Genomic DNA, 23,106 nt, shown 5'->3' with positions numbered 1-23,106 from the left:
CCAATCTTCATCATAAGACACGGGATGAAATTTTGCCACCACGGTGCCCGTAACCAAGCATGCAGGCGTGCACACACACCTGCAGAGAGTCCCTTTACAGATCGTAATCTACCCTTTTGTACCTCTACCTTTTAGCAACTGCCAACTGTACATCCCAATCAGGACACGAACTGTACCGCTATCAACTGGAGGGTGCTCGGCAAAGTGGCTTAAGCACTCAAACAAGCACTCCAATTAAATGGTTGAGAAGGAGCGCCTGGCTTGGCAAGCAAGAGCAAGATGATTGGTCATGGCAAAAAACTAAATATCGCCGATTTCTTAACATTTTCAGATTTCACTCCAGATTTTGAGTTATTTAGTCCATGTGATCCGATCCGTGAAACTCAAATTATATTTCCATTCTATAATTAAATTTGTTCATGAGAGTATATCATGGAAAACTGCATCCTATCATGCATATCGCTCCAAGCTCCTAATTTGAATACTATAGCACTTACAAAAGTGATGTATTCAGCAATTCGAAGGTATACAGATTAGGAATTTGATGATATCACTGAAAAAAGTGTAAAAAAAAAATTGAGCACTTTATCATTCATAAACCGTTGCGGCCTGTTCCAAATCAAGGCAATGTTGAGCAGGCTGAGCAAAATGGTGAATTCAGTCCTCAGCGAGGCAACTTAGGATGTGGCTTAAGACCCCATCGAGAGAAGGTGGCCGAGGATGCACCTGATAAATGGACGACACACACACACGTTATTATTATTCTAGATTAAGATGTACAGAATATATCTATTTGCCTCGTGCCAAATTTTGTTTTGTTTTGTTCCGCACTATGAGCATCATCACTTAACAGATCCCGGCGTGATATAAAAGTTCATAATACTATTAAAAATTATTGTTGTTATTCAATTTAAATAAAATAAAGATTGTAAAGGTTGGATTGCAAATTAATTTCAGTAGCTTACTGCCGTTAATACCACCTTTTAAACCACCTTATGTAACACGTGACATGAGGTATTTGTGCCTGTTGTACGTGTCCTTTTTAACATCCTTAAAAACAGTAACTTTCATGTTTGGAATGATTTTCAATTTTGTTTGACTGCCAGACAGGAAGACAGACAAAAACAGTATCCTTCTCCTCTCTGCGAATCTGAAGGGAAGGAATCTGAGATCGAAACAAATTTAGAGCAAATGTACTGCTAAACTATAGGTTCGTTTTCTGATTCATGTTCCGATTCATGTTGAAAATCTAACATTCAATTGAAATTAAGTTACTCCTCGATCATAAACTGATGTTTTAGATGGATACATGGACAGACAGACAGACAGAAGTGAACCTATTGCTGAACCCCACTGTTCGCTTCGCATGCGTGGGGTCATAAGGTTTGGAGGAGGAGATGTGGGAAGGAATTTCTGTGACAAGCAGGGAAATGGGAAGGGGTTGGGGCAGGCTCCAAATTCCTGGCATTTTTGAATTAAATAATAAATGGATGAGCCCAATATGCTTATTTTGTATGAAAAACAAACTTTTACAGCAGTTGTTAAAAGCAGTTGGATTTCTGGTGTGTCTGCAGTTATTGCGAACACTGCATGTTCACAAGCTGGTCCAAGCACCTTTTGGATACCTCTTCTAAACATTGCATCCCACTGTCAACCTCTACCTTCTCTCCAGTCTCAACTACAAAAACCCTCACTCCTTACCCATACAGCCTTACTTCTATAACATGCTTTAATAATATCTTGAATAATTCTTTGTTTATAGAATGCTGTAAGTAAAAACACATTTCAAACAGCTGTACAATGTTTACTTACTCTTTATAGAAATGCACAAATGTGCAACCCATTAAGATTTTACAATTACTCCATGTATGTGTGGATAACCTTTGATCAACTTCAATGAGTGTCGTTCAGACAATGAAAAGGAGTTAAGGCTGCAAATGCTAATAACCATTTCCACTAGTATGTGTGATTGATCCCAAGAAGTGGAGACAGGCAGCTCCAAGAAGATCAATCATTGAATTTGCAGTTTGTTGTTCCAGTGCTGCCTCCATTGCTCAGCTCCTGGCAGAGTTTATTTATGATTCGTTCTGAACACTCCATGTGTTCTGTTAATTGTGAATCAGTGATAACATTTACTGTATAAGCATGCAAAGTATTTAATTGCATACGTTGCTCGACAAAACGTTTTTGTCAATAAGAAACGTATCTTTTTCAAATAAAGTGTTTACAAAAATGAATTATCACCTTACCTGCAATCTAACAATTATCCTCTGTCATGGGGTAAAACATTGTTTTGTGTTTAGCTCAATCTGTAACAAAGGTATAGGATGCGCGCTCTGGCAGTGTAGTCTTAAATCGTGGAGAGAATGCTCCAAAACCTATGGACGAGGGGTGGAGGGGATTTGCGGGGAGAGGAGCAGCCAAGGATGTCAAAAATTCTGCCATATTTCTTCTATGAGTCTCGATACTACAGAATAGATGAAACATGGTTTATCGGCAAAATAATATGTAAACGTTCAGGTATCATAAAGCAACACTCCTTTGGCATTCTAACTTCGTTGTAATTCTTCTACCCAACCTTATTTCGAACCTTATCCTAATAACAAAGGCTATAATGGAATTGTTGAGTAAATAATAAATAGATGACCACAATATGTATCTATTTGTGATTCAAATGGGGATTTCGACTTTGTCCACGAAGTATGTTTTTGCACAAACACATTGAGCATGAATGTGACGCAAGGATTTTAAAACTCCTCCAAATGAGTGAACAGTGCTCTGAAAACTATACTGTCCAGCCACGCTACCTGGCGACCTTTAATTATATCAATAACAGGCAGAAAATATCCGTTATATGCATGAGGCCTGACATGACTGTGACGTATCGCTGAAGCATTGCTGAGCTCATACACCAAAGTAAAGAAGTTTGATTCTTTCCATATTGAGTGTTTCTGCTCTGCCTGGAGAATTGAACACCTGACAACTGGAAAGCACATGTTACGCTAAGTTTGGCTAAGCTTTAATAGTTCGGATATATGCATTGCATGGTTATATAGCAACAAGAGTGATTCCTTTTTCTATAATTTCAAAGGACGCAATTAAGGGAAGCCCAGAGAACCTTAAGTCATTCAATCAATTTTGTTCTTATCTTTATATCAGTACATGAAATGAATGTAATGATGCATGATGCAGACTTGGAGACACAGCACCTCTGGGAGACGGTTTGTTTTTGAAGATCGTAAAACCTTCTGGGACATTGCGGTCAGTGTTAAGTTTCAAGTGTGCATATATTCTATGATATTAGATATGATGGCTTTAAAAACGGCAATTACATTCGACTGAGAGATCTCGAACAAGTATAACAGTGGTGTGTGATAGCCGATAGGGTCGTGGAAGGTATGTGTTGTTGGTTGTTTTCTTCATATGCGGGTTTGAGAAGGTGGAACGGAACCCTCCTAGGTCTTAAAGTATCCATCTCGGTGTGTGTGTGTGTGCGTGTGCGTGTGCGTGTGTGTGTGCACTATTTGTGAGTCTTCAGATGCCTATCATATTTATGACAGCACTCCCATTGGGTAACCCATGGGTAGCACCCCTGTCTTTGAACTTTGCAATCGAAGTTTCAACCTCAACCGATTAAAAACGATTATCCTAATGTCCTGGAGGCTGGGCGATGGGTATTCCAGATTTCAGATAGGGTTGGCCCAGCTATCCTGCCTACAATAATTAGCTAGTGGAGGTTAAACAATAAATGAGTAAGCCACCTTGTGCTAGATCCGTGACAAATGTATAAATTCCTACCTTGATCAATAGGGGAATGGGGAAGGTAGTAGCTGGGTATGCAACCTGCTTTCAGCAATGGCAAACATGCGATGTTGACCATTGTGAAATTCCAAGCAACCACTGGAGCACCTGATGAAATGAATTGCCTGTAGAAACAGTGAAGAACGAACGACTCATCATATAATGATTATGTGAAGAACAATTTGTAGTTGGGAGAGAGGAAATACAATGTCGATATCTAAAAGCATATAAAATATCTAAAAATATCCTCCGAGAATCCAAAGATGATTTCCCTTCGTTGTTCACGAGTTATATCAACATCACAATGCACGTTGAGGTTGGCCGGTTGCACTGCATTGGCCATGCCACTTCCTCTTTGGAGTTTACATTCAAACCTGCTTAACATATTTCATAAATGCAAAAATATATATATATATATATATATATGTATATATTTATATATATATATATATATATATATATATATATATATATATACATATATCATGGGTTATACTTCAATGATTGTCTCTGTGTTGCCTCTGTGACCTGCCTTGCTCGCGATCCGAACTGCAAGGCACAACCTCCCCAACCATTGGCTCATTTCCTTTATCCCTCACAAAAGTGAGTCCAATGGGGCAGCAACAATGAAAATGTTTCCACCTGCTACAGCAGGTCCCACTTAGGCTCTTGCCTCCACTGGGGAATGGTGGGCCTGCTCGAGTGGATTGAAGGAAGGAGGGGGCAGAGGGGTAAAACTAAGTTTGCTGTTTGGCTCCAGTGAAAGTGAATTCTTCCGCACTTAAATTGACAACATGTGCTTTCAGCTTCACCTGTCAGTTATGGGAAACAGCTAGAGGCTGTGTTTGTTTGTTAGTTTTACAATGGGTATCTTGGCTGAATATCAGCACTGATGTATTTATTACATATTGAGTTTTTTTTTAATGGCATTTCTTGCACTGTAATGAATATACAACCAGACCGGGTGATGTAATGGTGAGAGAGTCCACTCTGAGGTTGGAAAGTCAGTGGGTCTAATCCCAGCCAAGTCATACCAAAGACGTAAAAATACCAAAAACTCATATCAAAGACTGTTTCTTTGCTTGATGCTGAAGCATTTAAAGAGGATAGAGCATGGACAAACAACCATAGGTTGACAACCAACATCCAGACTTGATGGGCCTATTGGCCTCTTCCTGCATTGAAATTCCAATTCTAAGGAAACTCGTTTTACAAAAATCTCACTTCGAAAACTTTTTTGAACTTCCCTCGTAAAACGTGATGGTTAATTCACGTCTGTACACTATCATTGTCCTCTTTGGAATTCACAATATGTGTTTGAAAATTTTCCTTCTTGTAGACATTTGTCAATTGCTGAAATTTAATTGGAAAAATTAACTCGGTGGTCATTTGTGAACATTGCTGGTCGATGTGTCCTCTGGCCTAAGTTTGTTCAGATAGCTCACCCTGCATGTGAAACACCAGGATAATAGTTTATATCTGGGTCGAGATTCGAACCTCGGCTGGACATTTCAAAGGTGAATGCACATACCTCTCAGTTATCCTGCAAGCCATTCCTGTCGAATAGATATCTAAGAAAACAATCACCCTACCAGGTTTTCATTGTGTATTTCAATACTCCTTTATTCCTTAAACACTTATTTTTCTCAACATCTGTTTTGAAAATGATTCCTGTACATTTTCAAAAAGGAGGAATATCCTGCAATACGGGACTTTCAAAATGATGTCATTGCTCAATTGCACAGGCGCATGCGCAGAAACGCAGAGACGTACGATCTCCGGGGCATGTAAACGTCTACCGTGCATGCGCGACAATGATTGTTACCTGAAATGAATCACAAAGCTTCTAACAGAAGCTGAATATACTTGGAAAAGTTCCTAAGAGAAAGCTGGGGTGTGCATCTATTGTGCAGCAAAAGAGTTGGAGGGAGACACCGTATCTGGTTTGGGTGCTTCTGAACACTGATGGGAAGGACAAATCTGGAGCATGTGAATGTGCAAGGTAAGTTTAAAATAATACAACTCTGGAAACGGCGATGGTTCACGAGCAATGTACACGGGTCGCCTTTTCTATTTTTTGATCTTCGAGGGGACGCCACGGGCAAACTGGCGGGAATCGGGAAAAACGTAAATGATGAAAGTTGTAATACTCAAAGAGCACTACTTGCATACAAACTTTCGTTCGAAACAGTTGAAAACCCTTGGAGCTCAATGCCCAATTTATTGATTTTTTTTGACATTTTCTAAGTTCGTGACCTTGTGACTTTGACCTTGCGACGAAAATGAAAAATCGAGCTCCGTGGGGCTATGCAGGTGCCATTGGGCTAACCAAATACCGAAACCCCTGCCAGATTCGACAAACCCCCTCGGAGAAGATGTAACTTGAAACTGGCCACCCCCTAAAAACACGTTTTTGGGCGTGGCTCCGCCCATAATGGGCGCAGCACGCCCATTCTCCGGAAAACACAACTAGATCATGATACAAACCTCGCACCCTAATTTTATCAAGATCGGATCAAAACCCACGGAGCTATGCTCGGGACAGACAGACACACCCATAATGAATATAGTGGTCACTTACTGACTCGTGAACCAAAAAAAAATGTTGGGGGTGTGTGGGCTGTTATAAAAATATTGTTTGCTCCACAAGAGAAATTATACCAGATTGTTGCATCCATTCCTGAATTGGCTGTGTCCGCATATGCGTGTCTGCCGCCGCGAGCTTTCATTTCCAGAATATGGCAGCAACTCAGCATCTTTCATCCACGGATGTTTCTCATAATTCCTATATTTCTAACAGTCTGATTTGCATCCAGGAACACAACAATTACTGTTAACCCGACGTTATTGCCACTCCGACATTGAAACCCTCAAAAATATGTTAAAAACACGATTTCACATCAAGATTTTGCCTGAGCAAGGGCAGTTTTTTTTTTTTTTTGCATACATTGTCGAGGCTCTTGTGAGAGCTAACACACAACACACAGCAAGGGGGACATGAGGCAAGAGGGGCAGGACTGGGAAGGACAAAACAGTGGGGAACAGAGACAGTAGGAGATCTGTGGAAGGGAGAGGGATGGGACAGGGAACATGGGGAATAGAAGATGGACATTACAGGGACTTTCATGAAGGAAAGCAGGGAATTTGAAGGAGGTGGGCTTGGGTGAATTATCGGGGGTAGAAAAGATCGAGGATTTGGACATGGGATGATAAGAGGTGGTGGTGAACAGCTGTTTTGAAGGCCTGAAGGGAAGAATGGGAATGAATAGAGTGAGGGAGTTTATTCCAAAGGTGGGAAAAAAGAGGAATGAAAGAGTGAAGGTGAGCAGTGATTCGTGATTTTGGTAGTTTTACCAGAAGGGGGTTGTTGGCGGACCTTGAGCGCCCTGCTGAAATGTGGTGGGGACAAATCGCAGACAGAGCAGGGAGGGCGAGGCTGGAGAGGAGACGGTAGAAGACAGAAAGACCACCGACCAACCTGCAGTGAATGAGTGAGAGGCCCAAAGACTCAGCCTTATTGCGGGAGATGCCAATGATCTGAAATGCCTTGGTTTCTACAGCGTGAAGCCGAGAAAGGTGGGAGGCAAGAGCACCAGCCCAGAGCAGAGAGCAGTACTCCATCAGGCTGCGGACAAAAGCTTTGTAAGTGGTCAGGAGCTCAGGTGGGCCGAGGAAGGACTTTGCATGACGGAGGATTCCCAGTCGGCGACTGGCTTTGGAGGCGAGGTTTGAAATGTGTCTTTCCCAGGAAAGGTCATGGCAGATAGTGAGACCCAGAAGCTTGAAAGAAAGGACTTCTTCCAGAGGATTGTTGAGAAAGTGAATGGGGGGTTTTCTAAACAGTCCTTTCGAAGAGACATAGTGAGAGTGTGAGATTTGTCCGGATTGAAAGATATGTTCCACGTGTTGGACCAGTTTGTGATTTTATCCAGATCTGCAGTGAGCGAAGAAGCTGCTGCTTGCCGGTCTGAGGGATGACCGATGGAACGGCAGAGGGTGGGGTCATCAGCAAAGAGATAAAGAGGATTTTCCAGAGAGTCGGAGAGATCATTGATGAAAACCAGAAAAAGAACAGGGCCCAGAACGCTACCTTGAAGAACTCCAGCCTGGACAGGAAGAGGGGATGAAAGAACTCCATTTAGGGCCACTCGGTGACTGAGACAGAAGAGGAAGTCTGCGAGCCATGAGTGGAGATGGCCTTGGATACCATAGGAAAAGACTTTGGTGAGCAGGACAGGGTGCCAGACTGTGTCAAAAGCACATTATATGTCCAGGGATACGGCTCGGATATCCTGTCTGGCATTGAGGACTTCCATCCATTGTTGGGAGAGCAGAAGCAGAATATACAGAGTCGAGTGACCTGGTCTGAAACCAAATTGATGATCAGAAATCAAGCCATTGGAGAAGAGGAAGGATTTGATGTCTGAAGAGATGATGGATTCCATAACCTTCCTAATGATTGGGAGAAGGCTGATTGGTCTGTAGTTGCAGGGATCTGTTTTTGCACCTTTTTGTGCAGGGCAGTAATGTTTGCTGATTTCCAAGCAGATGGCAGATGACCTTGAGCAAATGAGAGGGTGAATAGAACAGAGAGGGTGAGCAAGAGCAGAAGAGCAGGCTTTGAGGACACGTGGGCTGATGCCGTCTGGACCGGTTGCAGAATCTGAGTTGAGGTTTGACAGCAAGCTCTCCACCTTGTCAGGAGAAAAGGACACAGAGGCCAGGGACAGTTGGGTGCAACTGGGTAAGGTGGGTAGAGAAAGTGATGGGTTTTGGACACAAAATTTAGCTGCAAACATCGAGTTTAGGCATTCAGCTTTTTCATGTGCGGTATCAGCAGTGTGGCCTTTTGAGGTAAGGGAGGGGATGGAGGGGGAACATATACCAGAAACAGATTTAATTAGATGCCACCAGGATTTTGAGGAGGGAGAGAGGTTTGAGAGCTCAGACTTGAGATGAGAAAGATGTTGTTTTCTGGCTCTCCTGAGGGTAGATACACACTTGTTCCGAGCTTTATGGAAGGAACTGAGATTGCCCTCAGTTGGGTTGGCTTTCCATGAGGCAAAGGCAAGTTGTTTCAGGACAACTGCCTCACCACAAGCTTCAGTGAACCAAGGGCGGGAGGAAGGGTAAGACAACTGAAAACGAGAGGGGATAAATCTGTGCATGAGGGAGAGCAAGTTTCTTTGAAAGAATTCCCAGGATGAGTTGATGTCGGAGAAGGTAGTGATAGGAGACCAGTCTACAAGTTTGAGGGCTGCTTGGAGACCCTGCCAGTCGGCTTGAGTGAAATGCCAAACTCGACGGCGGTGAGGTGGTTCTCTGATAATAGCCAGAGAGATGTCCACTTTGACAAGGACGTGGTCAGAAGAACCGATTGGAGTGGAGGAAGAGCAGCAGATTTTGTCAAGGAAGTTTGTCAAGATCAGATCAAGAAGAGATGGAGTACCAATGATTGAGATCCAGGTAGGGAAGTTGACCAATTGAGTCAGTCCCAATGAGCCGCAGAAAGCTTTTGCTGAAGTGCCATGGCAGGTGAGAGAGGTACCCACACCTAGCCAAATGGCATGATGACAATTGAAGTCGCCACATATGAGGAAGAGAGAGTTTGGATGAGAAGATAGAAGTTGGTCCATGTTTTCGGATAGTGAGGTGTAGATGGAGTCATCACTGTTAGGTGGACGGTACAGTACACATATAAACATGAGGTGGGAGTGGAGGGGAAGCCGTAGCCAGAGGTATTCCTGGGGGTGTGGGGGAGTGAGAGCAGTGCATGGAGAGTGAGGAATAAAGTCTTTGATGAAGAGAGCAACTCCTCCACCAGGACGAGGCTCAGGTCTGTCATACCGGAGGAGGGAGTAACCAGGGAGAGATACTTGGGAGTCAAACACGTCTTGGGGGAGGAATGTTTCTCTTAGGCAGATTATGTCTGGTTTGTCAGTGGCAACCTGTATGGAAAGATCTGAAAGGTTTGAGTGAAGGCCCCGGATATTTGAGGTCCACACTTTTAATGAAGAGGGAGGGGAGGAGGCTTTGGGTGCAGGGGGTGGGGGGAGGATAGGACAAGGGATGAGGGGGGTAGGTAAGGAGGGTTATTGAAAGAGTGTGGGGGATTTCAGAATAGCTAGTGGAGGGGCTGGATGAGGAGGAGAAAAGGCTCTGTGGTGCTGGGGGAGAAGAGGGACAAGAGAGGGGGAAGAAGGAAGCTGAGGATTTGAGGCCGTGGAGTGAAGCGCTGGAGGTGACACGGCAGTGCAAGGCGGCAGCTTTGTGCATGAGAGGGGGGGGCAACTTTGAGAAGGATGAGTGAGGGGGATGAATGGTGGGAGAAAGGTGAGGCGGGAGTTTTTGAGAGAGGTGAGAAGGAGGCTTGGAGGGAGAAGAGTGGGGTGGTTGCTTTGAGAGTGAGGGGTGAGTTGGCACTGAAGTTGGAAAAAAATAATGGTTAATGGAAAGCAAACATTCATAGCAAACTGGGGTTTTTTAAAGTTTTAGGTCAGAGATGCGATTTCACACAATTCTTGAGGGATGAAATGAAGGCGAATTCAGAGAATGGAGAGAAGAAACGCTGTAACAGTTGGATTTTTTAGGCAAGGTATGAAGGAAAGGTCGAATTGAGAGCAGTCGGTTTAAATAGTAACAGAGTAGTGCATTATGATACAGTAAAGAGTACCACACGTGTGAAAGAGGAAGATGAAGCATGATAAGAGATCGTTTTTGTATTTATTATTAATGTTTGAGAGAGTTTTCAACAGATTAGGTCATGTAATTGTTGGAGAAAATCGAGGAAGAGAAGAAGACGATGAGATGAAGAAGAAGAAGACTCGAGAGTCGTGAGTGAGGAAGGAGAAAGATCGCGGGTTTTTTTTTTAATTTAAGATTAGAAATAGAGTGATTAATTGGGAGGGATAAGAAAGTGGGGAAGATAGAAATTGAAGGTAATGGGGAGAAAAAACAAAAAACGATCGTACCGGCAGGCCTCAAGCCTCATGGGTAGGCCTCAAGTGTCCGGTATGACGAAGTCGACAAAATCTCACAAATAGCACGATTTTTGAAACAAAACCGAACTGGGAACACATAGTAACATGTAAGTGAGAGAATAAACAGTCAAAACTGGACAGATAACGACCGGAAACTTAACTTTGAGATCGTCAGCAGAGAGCTCTGAAGGAGAACCGTTGACGTTCCAAACCCGGAACCGGAAGTGAAAACCGGAAGGAACCGGAAGGTTAAGAGAGCCCCATCTCACAGAAGTGAGTCACTGAAAACACACAGAAAGTGCATGCACAAACGGCCTCCAAAGCATTCATACGTCATTTTGAAAGTCCCGTATTGGGACAAGAATATTTCTTTGAGTATTTTGTCATAAATATTTACTTTTGAATGCTAAAATCAATATTGTGAGCATCAAGTTGCAGTTCCACTCACTCACCCCTCTTCCAACTCCTGCCAACACCTAAAATGAACTACCTTAAAGTTTGACTCATTCCTCTGCCTTAATATATTCATCATTCATCTTCTCTGCAGGATTTTCTGCAATGTACCTGCATATTTTTCAAGCTAAAATTTGCCAGATTTTTATTGCTTCTATCAATGAAACTCATCTTTCATGCTCATACTTTCCTTACAACTTGAATGTGGGAAATTCTTAATGCACATTCTGGAAAGGCACACATCCATCTTTATAACTAACAGTTAGATTCACAAAACCAAACTTAGTACACCTGGAAATGACCCAAATCAGAAAAGAATACGGTGTAGTTGGAAAAATCAAACCTCTGTTAAGGAAACAGTTGATATATTAATCCAATGAGTTTGGATCTGGATCTTTGTCTATGTGTCAAATTAATTGGCTGGATGTGCCTTCAGTTCAGATGTGCCTGGATTAATCCAATGAGTTTGGATCTGGATCTTTGTCTATGTGTCAAATGAATTGGCTGGATGTGCCTTCAGTTTGCTCAAATAAACTCCTTAATTATACACAAACCACGGACATTTCTTTGTATCACCTGTTATCCACCTCGTGAGGAACAAAATACTTCAGCGAAAAGTATATCCCATTCTTACGATCCCTAAGTATTATTTATCAAATTTCCATTTTAACAGCTCATGCATCATTATTACCTCTGACACCAAAGGTGAAGGAGGTTATGTTTTCACCTCTCTCTGTCTGTGTGCAGGATATCTCAAAAAGTTGTGGACGGATCCTGGTGAAATTTGGTTGGCAGGTTGAAATGTGTGACAAGGACAAACTGATGATATTTTGGTGAAGATCCGGATCCGGATCCGACTACTAGAATTTTTTCAGTGATTCTTCACCATTGAGAGATAGGGCTAAACTAATATATAGCATGATATCTCAAAAAGTTGGGGACGGATCCGAATGAAACTTGGTGGACAGGTTGAGTATGTCACTCTGACAAATTGATTAGATTTTGGTGAAGATCCAAATCCAGATCTGAAGACGAGAATTATTTAATTTTAAACTGATTCTTCACCATTGAGAGATAGGGCCAAAAACGATATTTCGCATGATATTTCAAAAAAGTATTGGGCCCGATATGTTCTCGTGGATTAGGCATTATATAGTGAAGGTATGCACTCTACCTATCTACCAAGTGCCTTTCTAGTTTCATTTATTCTTCCTAGCAAACTATTTTCTCTCTCAACTACACTATGTGAAACAAGAATGGAGAACTATCGTGGCCAGTGAAGGATATATGGTGTTGCTTTGTGGAAGGTCCAACAATGAATGGACCGACTCCCACCCTTCTCAACCCTCACTGCTATCCCATCTCTTTCTTCTGCTCCGATTTAGGGTTAACACCTGAAACGTCAACTTCTTGCTTCTCATGATGAGTAGAATACCTCGATCAATGTTGAATTGATTCCATACATTACTCCATGAAAATCAAATCATATTTTTGTTATACACAAGTACTGCAGTCGGACTCAAACATTTGCAGTTCTGCTATTTCACAAACCACGAATATTCGCACTTCATAAAATGTGACCCACTTCTACATCTGTGGCCCTGTGATTCTTGTATTCATGTTTTTTTTTTTTTCACGTACTCATCGTTTTTCTGAACTGCTTCTACATTCGCGGCCCTGTGCTTCGCATATTCATGATTTTTCACGGGCGTATTTTCAGTTTTTCACAGAATTTTTCATCTTCCCTTATGAATCATGAACCCATCCCCATTTTTCTCATTTAAACAATGCCCTGACATTTGCGGATTCGACATTCATGGTATTTTTCAGGAACGTGTACCCCACGAATGTTGGTGTCCTTAGAGTATATACAAAAACAACTTAGACAAAGAATCAGGTCACACAGCGGATTACACTTTTAGCATATCCACATTCATTGTTGCACATTGATTCATTCATTCGCATGAGTTTATGCAGCACCTGGCTATGGGTTTGCATAGTTTCCTGACACATGGCTATGCTGCTGACACAGTGACTCCTGTAGATTAGGGTAGCAATTTACAATTGCAGGAGAAAACAGGAACATAGAGTGTCTTTAAGGTAGAGTTAGTAAAGCCTTGTTGCATTGGCCTTACTAGTGTGGTTTCAACACCCATATTTGCCCAGAAACCTGGTGCGGAGGGGAGATGGGCATCACCATGTCTGCTTGCTAATATAAATGCCAACATATTTCCAGACAGGTGGAGATATTAAGGCATGTATATTTTTAGTTGTTGGTCAGAAGGACATTTTGTCAGAAGGGGAAGTGCAAAGCAGGATTAAGCAATTGGTTAACTCTGTCGGTCTACATAAGTCAATCCATGATCGAGGATTCACTTAATTTCAATTGAATTTAATATTGTTGCAGACCCGGGGTCGGGGGCAAGAAGACCACGAGAGGGGCATGGGGGGTGGGAAAGCTACCTTGGGTTCCCACCTCACTCTCTGAAATCACAGGCCGTCGCACACAAATAACTCTGACATGGCAGGTCGCTAATTGACCGTGAACGCCAGTAACTCGATCACGTGACTTAGGATCCTTCATGTATTGGATACCGGTTACCTAATGGTCGCGTGATTTAATTACCGGGGGACATGCCCTCGGTATGCCTTGTTCAAACCAGATCACCTTACCGGATCAGATGCAGCCGAGTGTAACTGCCCAAGGACGTACCGGCTTGAAAAACAGATCGTTGGGGAATAACGTCCCAGCTCAGCTAGGATACGGACCATGCTGGACCAATGAAGGAAAAGATGAAAACGAGCTGAGAACATTTCTACACAAGCATTTATTTCCAATTAAGTGAGGAAAGGTATGGTGCACAGTCAATGGGTTTATTATTATGTACAGCACAGATAGCAAGGAATTTGTGGGGTGTGACAAAAGGCATGCGATTTACAAAAGCAGACACAGCAGATTTATACCGTTAGAACTTCTACAATCTTAACTTATGCTATGACAGGTGCCATCTCTCTCTCTCACACACACACACACACACACACACACACACACACACACACACACACACACACACACACACACACACACACACACACACACACACACACACACACACACGCCCGAGGAAGATTAGATAGCCAGATGGAGAGCAGGTGAGGACTAACGGCCTCGCAATACCTGGCGTGGTTGGCTGACCAATGCAACCCGACCAGGCTCCTGGGGCTGGAAGCGGTCTTATTCGCACATCCGGCGTGACACGGCCTGGAGCTCCGCACCCCCCCCCCCCATCACTCGCCGCTCGTCCTGCTGTGTTCTGGCGCCTGGACGAGGGTCGTATCCACTCCGCATGCCCAATCGGGGCATCTCCGGTGAGATTCGGTTGGTACTGTTCACGTGCTTGGCTTGACCCCGCATCACGCGGTTCAAGTGGCCTGGGCCGTTCAGCACACCTCTGTTTGGTGGCAAATTGTATCGACGCAGAGGTATGAGGAGGGGCGGGATAATTTTTCCTGAGTGCGGGAGATGTTGGTGGTCAAGGTGGTGAGTTTTTGGTGAGCAAAGTTTGAGCAAGGTGAGATTCCATTGTAAATTGGCATGCAGATTTGAATGACAGGGTGCCAGGCAGTGTCTTTTTTCATGTTGTGAGTCTTTCACAGGTGGCTGCTTGGTGCTGTTATTCATATCATGTGTGTGTTTGCTTGCTTGCTTGATTTGATTTGTACCATGGAAAAAAGAACAGGGTTGGAATGGAAATCAGGATTGAATGGAAGATTGAGATATAATTAGACCAAGCTATAAGACCCACGCAATGAACTTCATCCCGCTAAGCCACTAGATATGAGGGGAAGATCTGATTGCATGAAGGCTAATGAAATAACTGCCTGGGGATCGCTGTATGGTGGGAGCCATTGCCTTAGAGGCATGTGCTTTTGCAGAACCGCAACAATATTTTGAACACAGTGGAACATGAATCGGAACATGAATCAGAACACAAACGTGCAGCTTAGCAGTACTTTGACTGAATTTGGCAAATTGTGTAGAACCTCGTCCCAAGCTCGCATGCAGACAGAGGAGTAAGTCAGTGAAGTAATTGTTACAGCCTGTCTGTCTGGCAGTCAAACAAAATGGAAAATCATTCTAAATAGGAACCTTACTGTTTGTAGGGACATTATAAAGGACACAAACAACGGGCATGGAAGACGAATTTAATGTATTAAAGAAAGCAGTGTAAAAGAGGATACATCAACGGCAGTAAACCTCCATAAAATTGTTTTTCTACAGCCTTTCAAACAGTTATTTTATTTTGATTGAATTATTTACAGATAGTGGAAGAAAAAAAATGGAAACACTGATAGAATGTAACCTAGTAGGGTGTTGAGCTGCCACGTGCATCCAGGAAGGCATGGATACAATATGACATGGAGTGAACAAGTGTCTGGAAATGTTCTGCAGGGATGTGGTACCATTCTTCCACAATGAAATCCTCCAATTCACGTCATTTTGATGGAGATGGAAACCGTTGTCTTCGGTGCCTCACCACACAATCCCACAAATGCTCTATGGGATTGATGTCTGACGATTGGGAGAGCCATCGAAGATGGGTAACTTTGTCCTTGTTACCTTTTGTTTGTTTTGTCCTTGTTACCTTGTCCTCAAACCACCCAGTGACAACAAGTGCCCTGTGGACTAGAGCACTGACATCTTGAAAGACACCCTTCCAGCAGGGAAGGAATTCTGCATCATGGGATGCAGATGATCGCTCAGGACGGTAACGTTGTGTGCTGCATCAACCCTCCCTTCTAATGGAATGAGTGGATCCAGGCCAATGCGACCCACAACATTGTGGAACCACCAGAACCTTTCACTGTTGAAACCGGGCACTCAGGGCTGAAGAGCTCCATGGGTTGTTACACACATGCATGCATTCATTCATTAAGAACATGGTGAAGGATGATTCATCAGACTATATCAAATTCCTTCATTGCTCTGCAATCAATTTCCTATGTTCCATGCACCACTGGACCTACAAATGAGCATTGCCATGTGTTATTAGCGGTTTGTGCATCAAATATGGAATCCCGCCCTATGAAGTTCCTTTCTCACCTTTTTTGATGATTCAGGTTTCTTACGACCCACGTTGACCCCGCACACAGTTTGTCTGCCATTTCTCTCCGTTTCCCCTCACAGTCCAGACTAATGCCCGTGCATCACACTTATCGAGTATGTGCTTCCGCCTATTGTTTCCCTTCGATAAAGACATCTTTCCTTCTTTTTCCCAGGCTAACATCACCTTCGAGACAATTCCTCGCAACACATTAGCAATTACCACATAATTTTTTTCACAATTACCGCAGCATTTGTTACTGATGCACTTGCAAAATGTGCACCAACAATTACACCCCATTCAAAGTCACTGAGGTTTCCTCTTGCAGCCATGTTGGCTCTTAATACCAGAATCAAGCAGCAGCCCAGTTGACGACTGCCAGGAAGAGATTTGAATATTTCACTCGCTGGTCAAATCTGTGATACTTCGTGTGGCAGCGGCCACACGTTCTATGTTCTACTGCCAGTGTACCCTGGTGTTTCCATTTTTTTGTTCACCATCTGTTCTTGAACACGGTCGAACACAAATTGCTTTTTTGGCATTTCCAAAAACCTCCAGTTTAGCATTATTTGGACAAAATATTACGCTGTTTTACGCTATCTCAACCAATCAAATTTGCTGCTCGCTTTCTCAGCGTTGGGGAACATCAAGCTTCAGACAAAATCGTGGCTCATGGAAAATATAGTTCATGCTCGGAAATGCAGAGTAAGAGTTGAAAAGACCCTTTCCATGTTGTTTTCCTCAAAACTGCGGGGGTAAGGTGTTCTGTGAACTCTCCAGTCTAATATAGAAGACAGTCTGCAAGGAGGAATTTTTTATTGTCAGTGGAGAAAAAAAATGAAAATGACATTGTCGGTGGCATCAGATCCATTTACAGTATATATATATATATATATCTATATATATATATATATATATATATATATATATATATATATATATATATATATATATAGATATATATATATATATATATATATATATATATATATATATGTTCTAGATGTTTGCATTTGCTTATGAATATTAACACTTTATGTGTAGCAAGGGAAAAGTGAAGGGGAAACGGAGAGGGTGGAGGGTGTGGTATCTTCTTGTACATATTGCTCACACAAAAATGCAGAATTTTAGACTTTTCCTCCACTTACAACTTCCTTTTTTCCACTCCCATTAGTTGATGAATTCTTCATGAATTGTCCTTGATGTATTGGTGAATTCTTGAGACACATGGTGTGGATTAAATTCACATGATTGCTTCGAAAACCACCCTGGAGACGATATGGGCACCTGTAGGTGGGATGTATGAGTAGTGGGAAGGGTGGACTTATCAATGGAAACATTACTCTGCCCACCCCTAAATAAATGACCGAGGTTATGGTACCATCACCCTTCCCACTACTCCTACATACTTCCACACTCCTCTACCTTCCATTAGTTTCTTTTTTTTTTGATATTATTTATCTCAAATTTGTACCACTCCCCTGATTGTTTCTCCTATCGCGTACAGAGCACAAGAGATGAGGCGGTTCAAATAAATTTAACCTCGACTTTTGTCTGTATATTATTGTAGACGAGAGAGAATTACTTTGCAATACATGTCCCCTACCGATGTGATGTTTTCTAAGTACAAAAAGGGAATAACTGTTAAAAATTGACAAAACGCCCTGAAACTCAAACTTGTTCTGTAACTTATCATCGTAAAGTCATGTACTAAGTTTCAGTTAAATATGTTAAAGGGCATGGGAAAAAAGTCTGAAAAACCACAGGTGGGACAGGCAAAGGTACAGGCGGATGGACAGACAGACAGACCGACAGACCGAAAGCAAACCTATAGTCCACTCCAGTGAAACCGGAAGGGGACTAATAATAATTGGTAATGTAAAGGCCCTGTCACACCTTGACGATTTAACCAGCGTATGCCGACGTATGAAAAATTTGTCTAAAACGCTGGCACATGTCGAATACGTTATGGGTCAGTTTTGTATACGTTAAGAGCACGCTGGCATACATCGTCGTACGCCGAGCTCATCGACAAATTTTAAGCATGCTCAAAATTTTCCGACATGCTCGGCCTATGACTCACACGTTCCGCATACGCTGGCCATAAGTTGTAGGCACGTTATGCGATCGTTGACACACGTCGACACACGTTACTTGTAAGTTACTCATAAGTCGAAACACGTCGAGGTAATGTTTAGCGTACCCGAAACTTATTTCTAACCTATGAGTAACGTGCTTTGAACCTATGTGTAACGTATCTCCAACGCATATTGACGTATGTAGACGTATTTGACATCTTCCGGACGACCACAGAACTTACTGAACGTGTTTCGAACTTACAGCTACCCTATAATGGCGTAGTGGCAGTGTTTAGGGGAATTGGTATATAAAAATGGGCTTCACAGGAGGAACCCGTCAGTGTTCCAGACTCCATATTTTTTTTTTGGTTTTGTTTTTTTTCTTCGGCATGACGGTGATGGTGACACTTCCATTTCTAGTGTGGTTATGATTTAAATCGTTGAGCGGCAGCCTATTAATAGGCTACGCCACGTGATCATCGGCGATACGCTGCTGCGCTATGCATAAGTTAGACTATCGTTGGGCATAAGTTGTGAACGCCGACAACACGCTAGGCATTCGTTGGTATAAGTTATCTATAAGTTATCAAAACGTTCTGTGTACATTACTAATACGTTATGCAAACATGCAACTCGTTATGAATACGCCCAAAACTGAAAAAAACATCAATAGTTCAGCGTACGCCAGCATTTTAGATCAATTTTGATAAGTTGCCATACGCTGGCTAAAACGTCAAGGTGTGACAGGGCCCTAATGAATGGGGATTATTAATTTTTGAATTATTTTTTGCCTTGTTTATAACCAATACCAATACTCACGTTTTGTTTCTTCATTTAATGCATTTGCGGGAAATCAAGATGGCGGGCGGTGAGTTAGATAATGTAGAATCGAATCATCGATAATTATTCAATTTCTGGTCAATCAAAACATCAAGCCCGTATAAATTTCGATTTTGGCTGCACAGGTTGATGATGACTACCTCTCAAGGAGATCCATATGAACGAGCATGGTGACTTTGAGCTGATTTTGACCTGACTCGGTGGTGTGATGATGAGAACGTCTGCTCTGAGACTGGGAGGTCGGATGGTTGGACCCCCAGACAAGTTGTACCAAAGACTTTAAAGAGGTACGTGCTGCTTCCTTGCTTGATGCTGAGCATTTATAAGGGATAGTGCATGGACAAAACAACCATTGTGCAGAGTGGATGGATCTGATGGCCTCTTCCTGTGTTGAAATTGCCTGTAAGGGAACTTATATTATATTGTTACAGTTGTCAGAGACCCCAGAGAGACACGTACCAACACATAAAGGATCCCTAGCATAGTTATATCTATTGTATTTTGTCGAGCTAAATTACCCCTCACTCTCGTATCAGTCGAAGGGAAAGATACGTTGTGAGTGTAGTTAGAATTACCGCATTCTCAGACTCCATTTAAAGACTTCATTCTCAGACTCCATTCCCAGACCTCCTTTTCAAACACTTGTTCTAAGCACTCTAGAAACTCAAACCATGTACAACGTTCACTCCACAAAACACACCACAAACAACATGAATCCATTCAGCAATGCTTCATTGTTATGCATAGATCACCGCACCCTCTTTAGCGCAGTGGATTCAGGAATGGCTTGATATTCACAGACGCATTGCCCTGTCCTTTCCATTGCCTCCAAGCAATCAGATCCCTGCTCCTGCGTTCCTGCAGCCAATCGCAATAACTGGATCACAGAGCGCCAGCCAATTGGAGTGGCTGGATTGTGAAAAGCAGACATGAGGAGACAGAAGCAGAGTTGATAAAATGCCTGGAAAGAGTCGAGACAGGCAGAGGAAAAAAAAAGAGTTCACAGTTCAGACAAGAAGTTGTGTGGGAATTGGTTTGGGAGCTCATTGGAGAAAAGTTCAGAGTTGGTTTGAGTTCAGAGAAGAGTTCAGAGTCAAGTGGTTGGTTTGAAGTGGAAGTGAAGTTGGTTTTTCGAGGAGTTCTCGGAGTTCAAAGTTGGTTGGTCGATCAAACAGAGGTGGTGATCGAGTCGATAATTCAAGAGTCTGAGGTGAACCATGCCAATTGCCATGCCTCAGGAACTCGATGGAACGAGCGTTGAGAATGCAGCAGAATGAGCCCTGAGAACACCGTGGAACGGGTGCTGAGAGTGCCGAGAGGAGCTGGTGCGGAGACACAGGTTTCCAGGCATGGTTACTACCTTCTCACTGACAATACCTCCTATGCTGACTTTGTTAAAACCAACCACAAACTCTCAAGCATCAAGCGATTCAATAATGATTCTCCTCAGCACTAACTTCTCTCAATACACGTCATCATGCACCTTTCATCCTCGCACCTTCCATCGCACTCACCTCATTGACTCAACCTGGTTTTTCAGAGTATCAACAGAGTCCACAACAGTCCTTTTCAGGACTCGCACTGCACTCACCCACATACACTGCACATCTCACCTGCACCTCTCCCTCACTTTAACCACACCCCTTGTTCGTTACCACGTGAGCTGTCCGACTCATGTACAGGTGAGGCTTGTGTGCACACCATATCACACAGACTTCGCTCCTCTGTCTATCAATGCTTGAAGTGCTGTTTGTGTAGAAAGTTGTGAGAAGATGACTGAATGGGTGGGGTTATGTGCTTAGGTGTAAGAGCTTCCTTGTGTGACACGGTTTGCTTGTAAATACATATTTTTTTGCTAATCCTTGAATAAGTGCTTTTCCAACTACCCAAACATCTCTTTGCATTGGTTAGACATAACATGTAACTTGTGGCAGGGAGTTCTGCCCTGCAGTTTCATTGTGGTTAGACGTTATCCAACGTTCCACTTACGGTATCGCTCGGCCGTTCTGATCGATAACAGTGGAACGCTGGGAAGGACAGTCCTTATCTGGGGTGATTAATTTGCTGGGGAGCTAAAGTGGGATTTCGACACTGGACCCTACCTAAATTAAGCATCTCAGACAGCGTTTGTGGTTACTTGGCAACCCGTCGTGCCACAGAGTTATCTGCGGCTCATCCGATTCAGGTTCATTGGTCGGGAAGAAGTCCACCTCACAACCGCGAACCCCCAAATCCGTTCTAATATTATTATTTTTTGGGGTGATTTCATGGAGATCTTATTCCCAGCCAACAATGAGCCTCGGCTGAACGTAGAGAAAAGACTCTTCAAAAATGGACATTTTTTTCCATCAGAGTGAAACTAATCCATACCAGGACAAATGGTGCGATCGAGCATGTCTTATGGGAATGAAGAAAGCAATAAATAATAAATTTAATAAACCATAAATTTGATAATCTTCAGAATGAAAAGCATACATATAAAATAATATGCAAATCATTTTATGATTCATACAAGATAAATTCATCATTTATGGATCATATATTGCGTGGATATTTATTCATATGCTCATTGTGAAAGACTAACAACGTTTGTTTTTTTTACTCTTTTGATTATTCTTTTTTGCAGGTGATTGCTCAGATAAAACATATTTCTGATTTAAATCCCTGACCTATCATTGGAGGCAGACAATCCAATACAAATAGACAAACGTTTCAAGCGCAACCCATTAATTCAAAGGGCTATGTAATTGTAATGCCGCTGAATGGAATTAAAAGAGGAATGATTTGCAGTTCGGTTATATTTTTGTCAGCAAATTCTAGTACAATATTACAAACGATGAGGGACGGTTGTGCTCTTCAGTGAAATGATGTGATTTTTCTGCTGTTCCTCATGCTTATGTTTATCCCTGTGGCGAGCATGACAAGGAAATGAGTTCAGTGTCATGTGAACCTCAAATTAGTCCAATCGAAAAATAACTTTGTACGGATATCAATTTGGCTTCACATAATACATACAATTCCATTTCTCAAAATATAATCTAAACGATGCTCCTTCGATTATACTTTAGATGTGTGAGGTTCATTTTTGAGATTTTCAGACAAATGGATTTTCTCCGCCAAAATCTCCCATTGTCCTGGTAAACATTCCCACTGTCGTGGGATGGAGGAGTTGGGGTGGGGTGGAGTTGTTGGGGGAAAGGGGGTGGGGGACATGGACGTTCGAAGCTTGCTTTTCATTTTCATTTTCTCTTTCAAAGGCTTATGCGTATTTGGCAAGACCACCTAGGTAGAAGAACGGTTTCCAAGTTCAACAATAAAAGCAGGTGCATATTATCACGTTGCTTAGAGTAATCATTGCCGATTGTTTCAGAGAACACCCTTTGTAGTAGTTCAATGGCCAAAGCTACCAAATGACTATGTGGATGCTGCATCAGGTAGATTTCTGACATTTTGACAGATAGGTAAAGCTGGCGATGGTATCTACAAAAAGCATAAGAATAATGTTTGTCACAATCTTTTAAACAAATGGACTCTTTTGAAGCTCGTACAGAGTCCTTTCAGGTGGAATAAATCCAGAACTACATTTCCTGTCATTAATCAAATTATACGCCATACATTATCGTGGCTCCATTCTGATGCTATGTTCCCACCTGCAAGCTGTGATGGGGTGTTTACCATGACATACAGTAAAGTCGACCTTTCAGTTGCACTACTCATGCCCCCTCCACTGACATTCACACACGCACATACATATATATATACAAACACCCAAAAATGTGTTTAGATGTTGCTTTCAGGTCGTCATGTTCAAAAAGTGGGCTTGCTGCCACCCAAGCAGTTAGCATTCCA

General features: G+C 42.5%; 1 protein-coding gene across 4 annotated transcripts in view; it reads right to left on the bottom strand.

Moving 5' to 3' along the window:
- Nucleotides 1–23,106, bottom strand: part of LOC147029652 (uncharacterized) — a 443,651-nt gene that overhangs the window by 375,935 nt on the left and 44,610 nt on the right. For 3 of the 4 annotated variants that reach the window (XM_085872860.1, XM_085872862.1, XM_085872861.1), the window contains one exon: nucleotides 3,799–3,926. The exons of the other annotated variant lie outside the window; for it this stretch is intronic. Coding sequence is in view for 1 of the 3 variants with exons in the window: in XM_085872861.1 (XP_085728987.1) it covers nucleotides 3,799–3,926 (128 nt within the window). In the remaining 2 variants the exon portion in view is untranslated. The remainder of the gene's footprint in view (nucleotides 1–3,798; nucleotides 3,927–23,106) is intronic. 4 annotated transcript variants of the gene reach the window in all.

The sequence above is a fragment of the Eptatretus burgeri genome, chromosome 3 (genome assembly GCF_056783735.1).
Source record: "Eptatretus burgeri isolate ZD-2024b chromosome 3, Ebu_testis_v1, whole genome shotgun sequence".
Taxonomy (NCBI): domain Eukaryota; kingdom Metazoa; phylum Chordata; class Myxini; order Myxiniformes; family Myxinidae; genus Eptatretus; species Eptatretus burgeri.
Note: the sequence above shows the minus strand (reverse complement) of the source record. Positions and strands in the feature narration are given on the sequence as shown.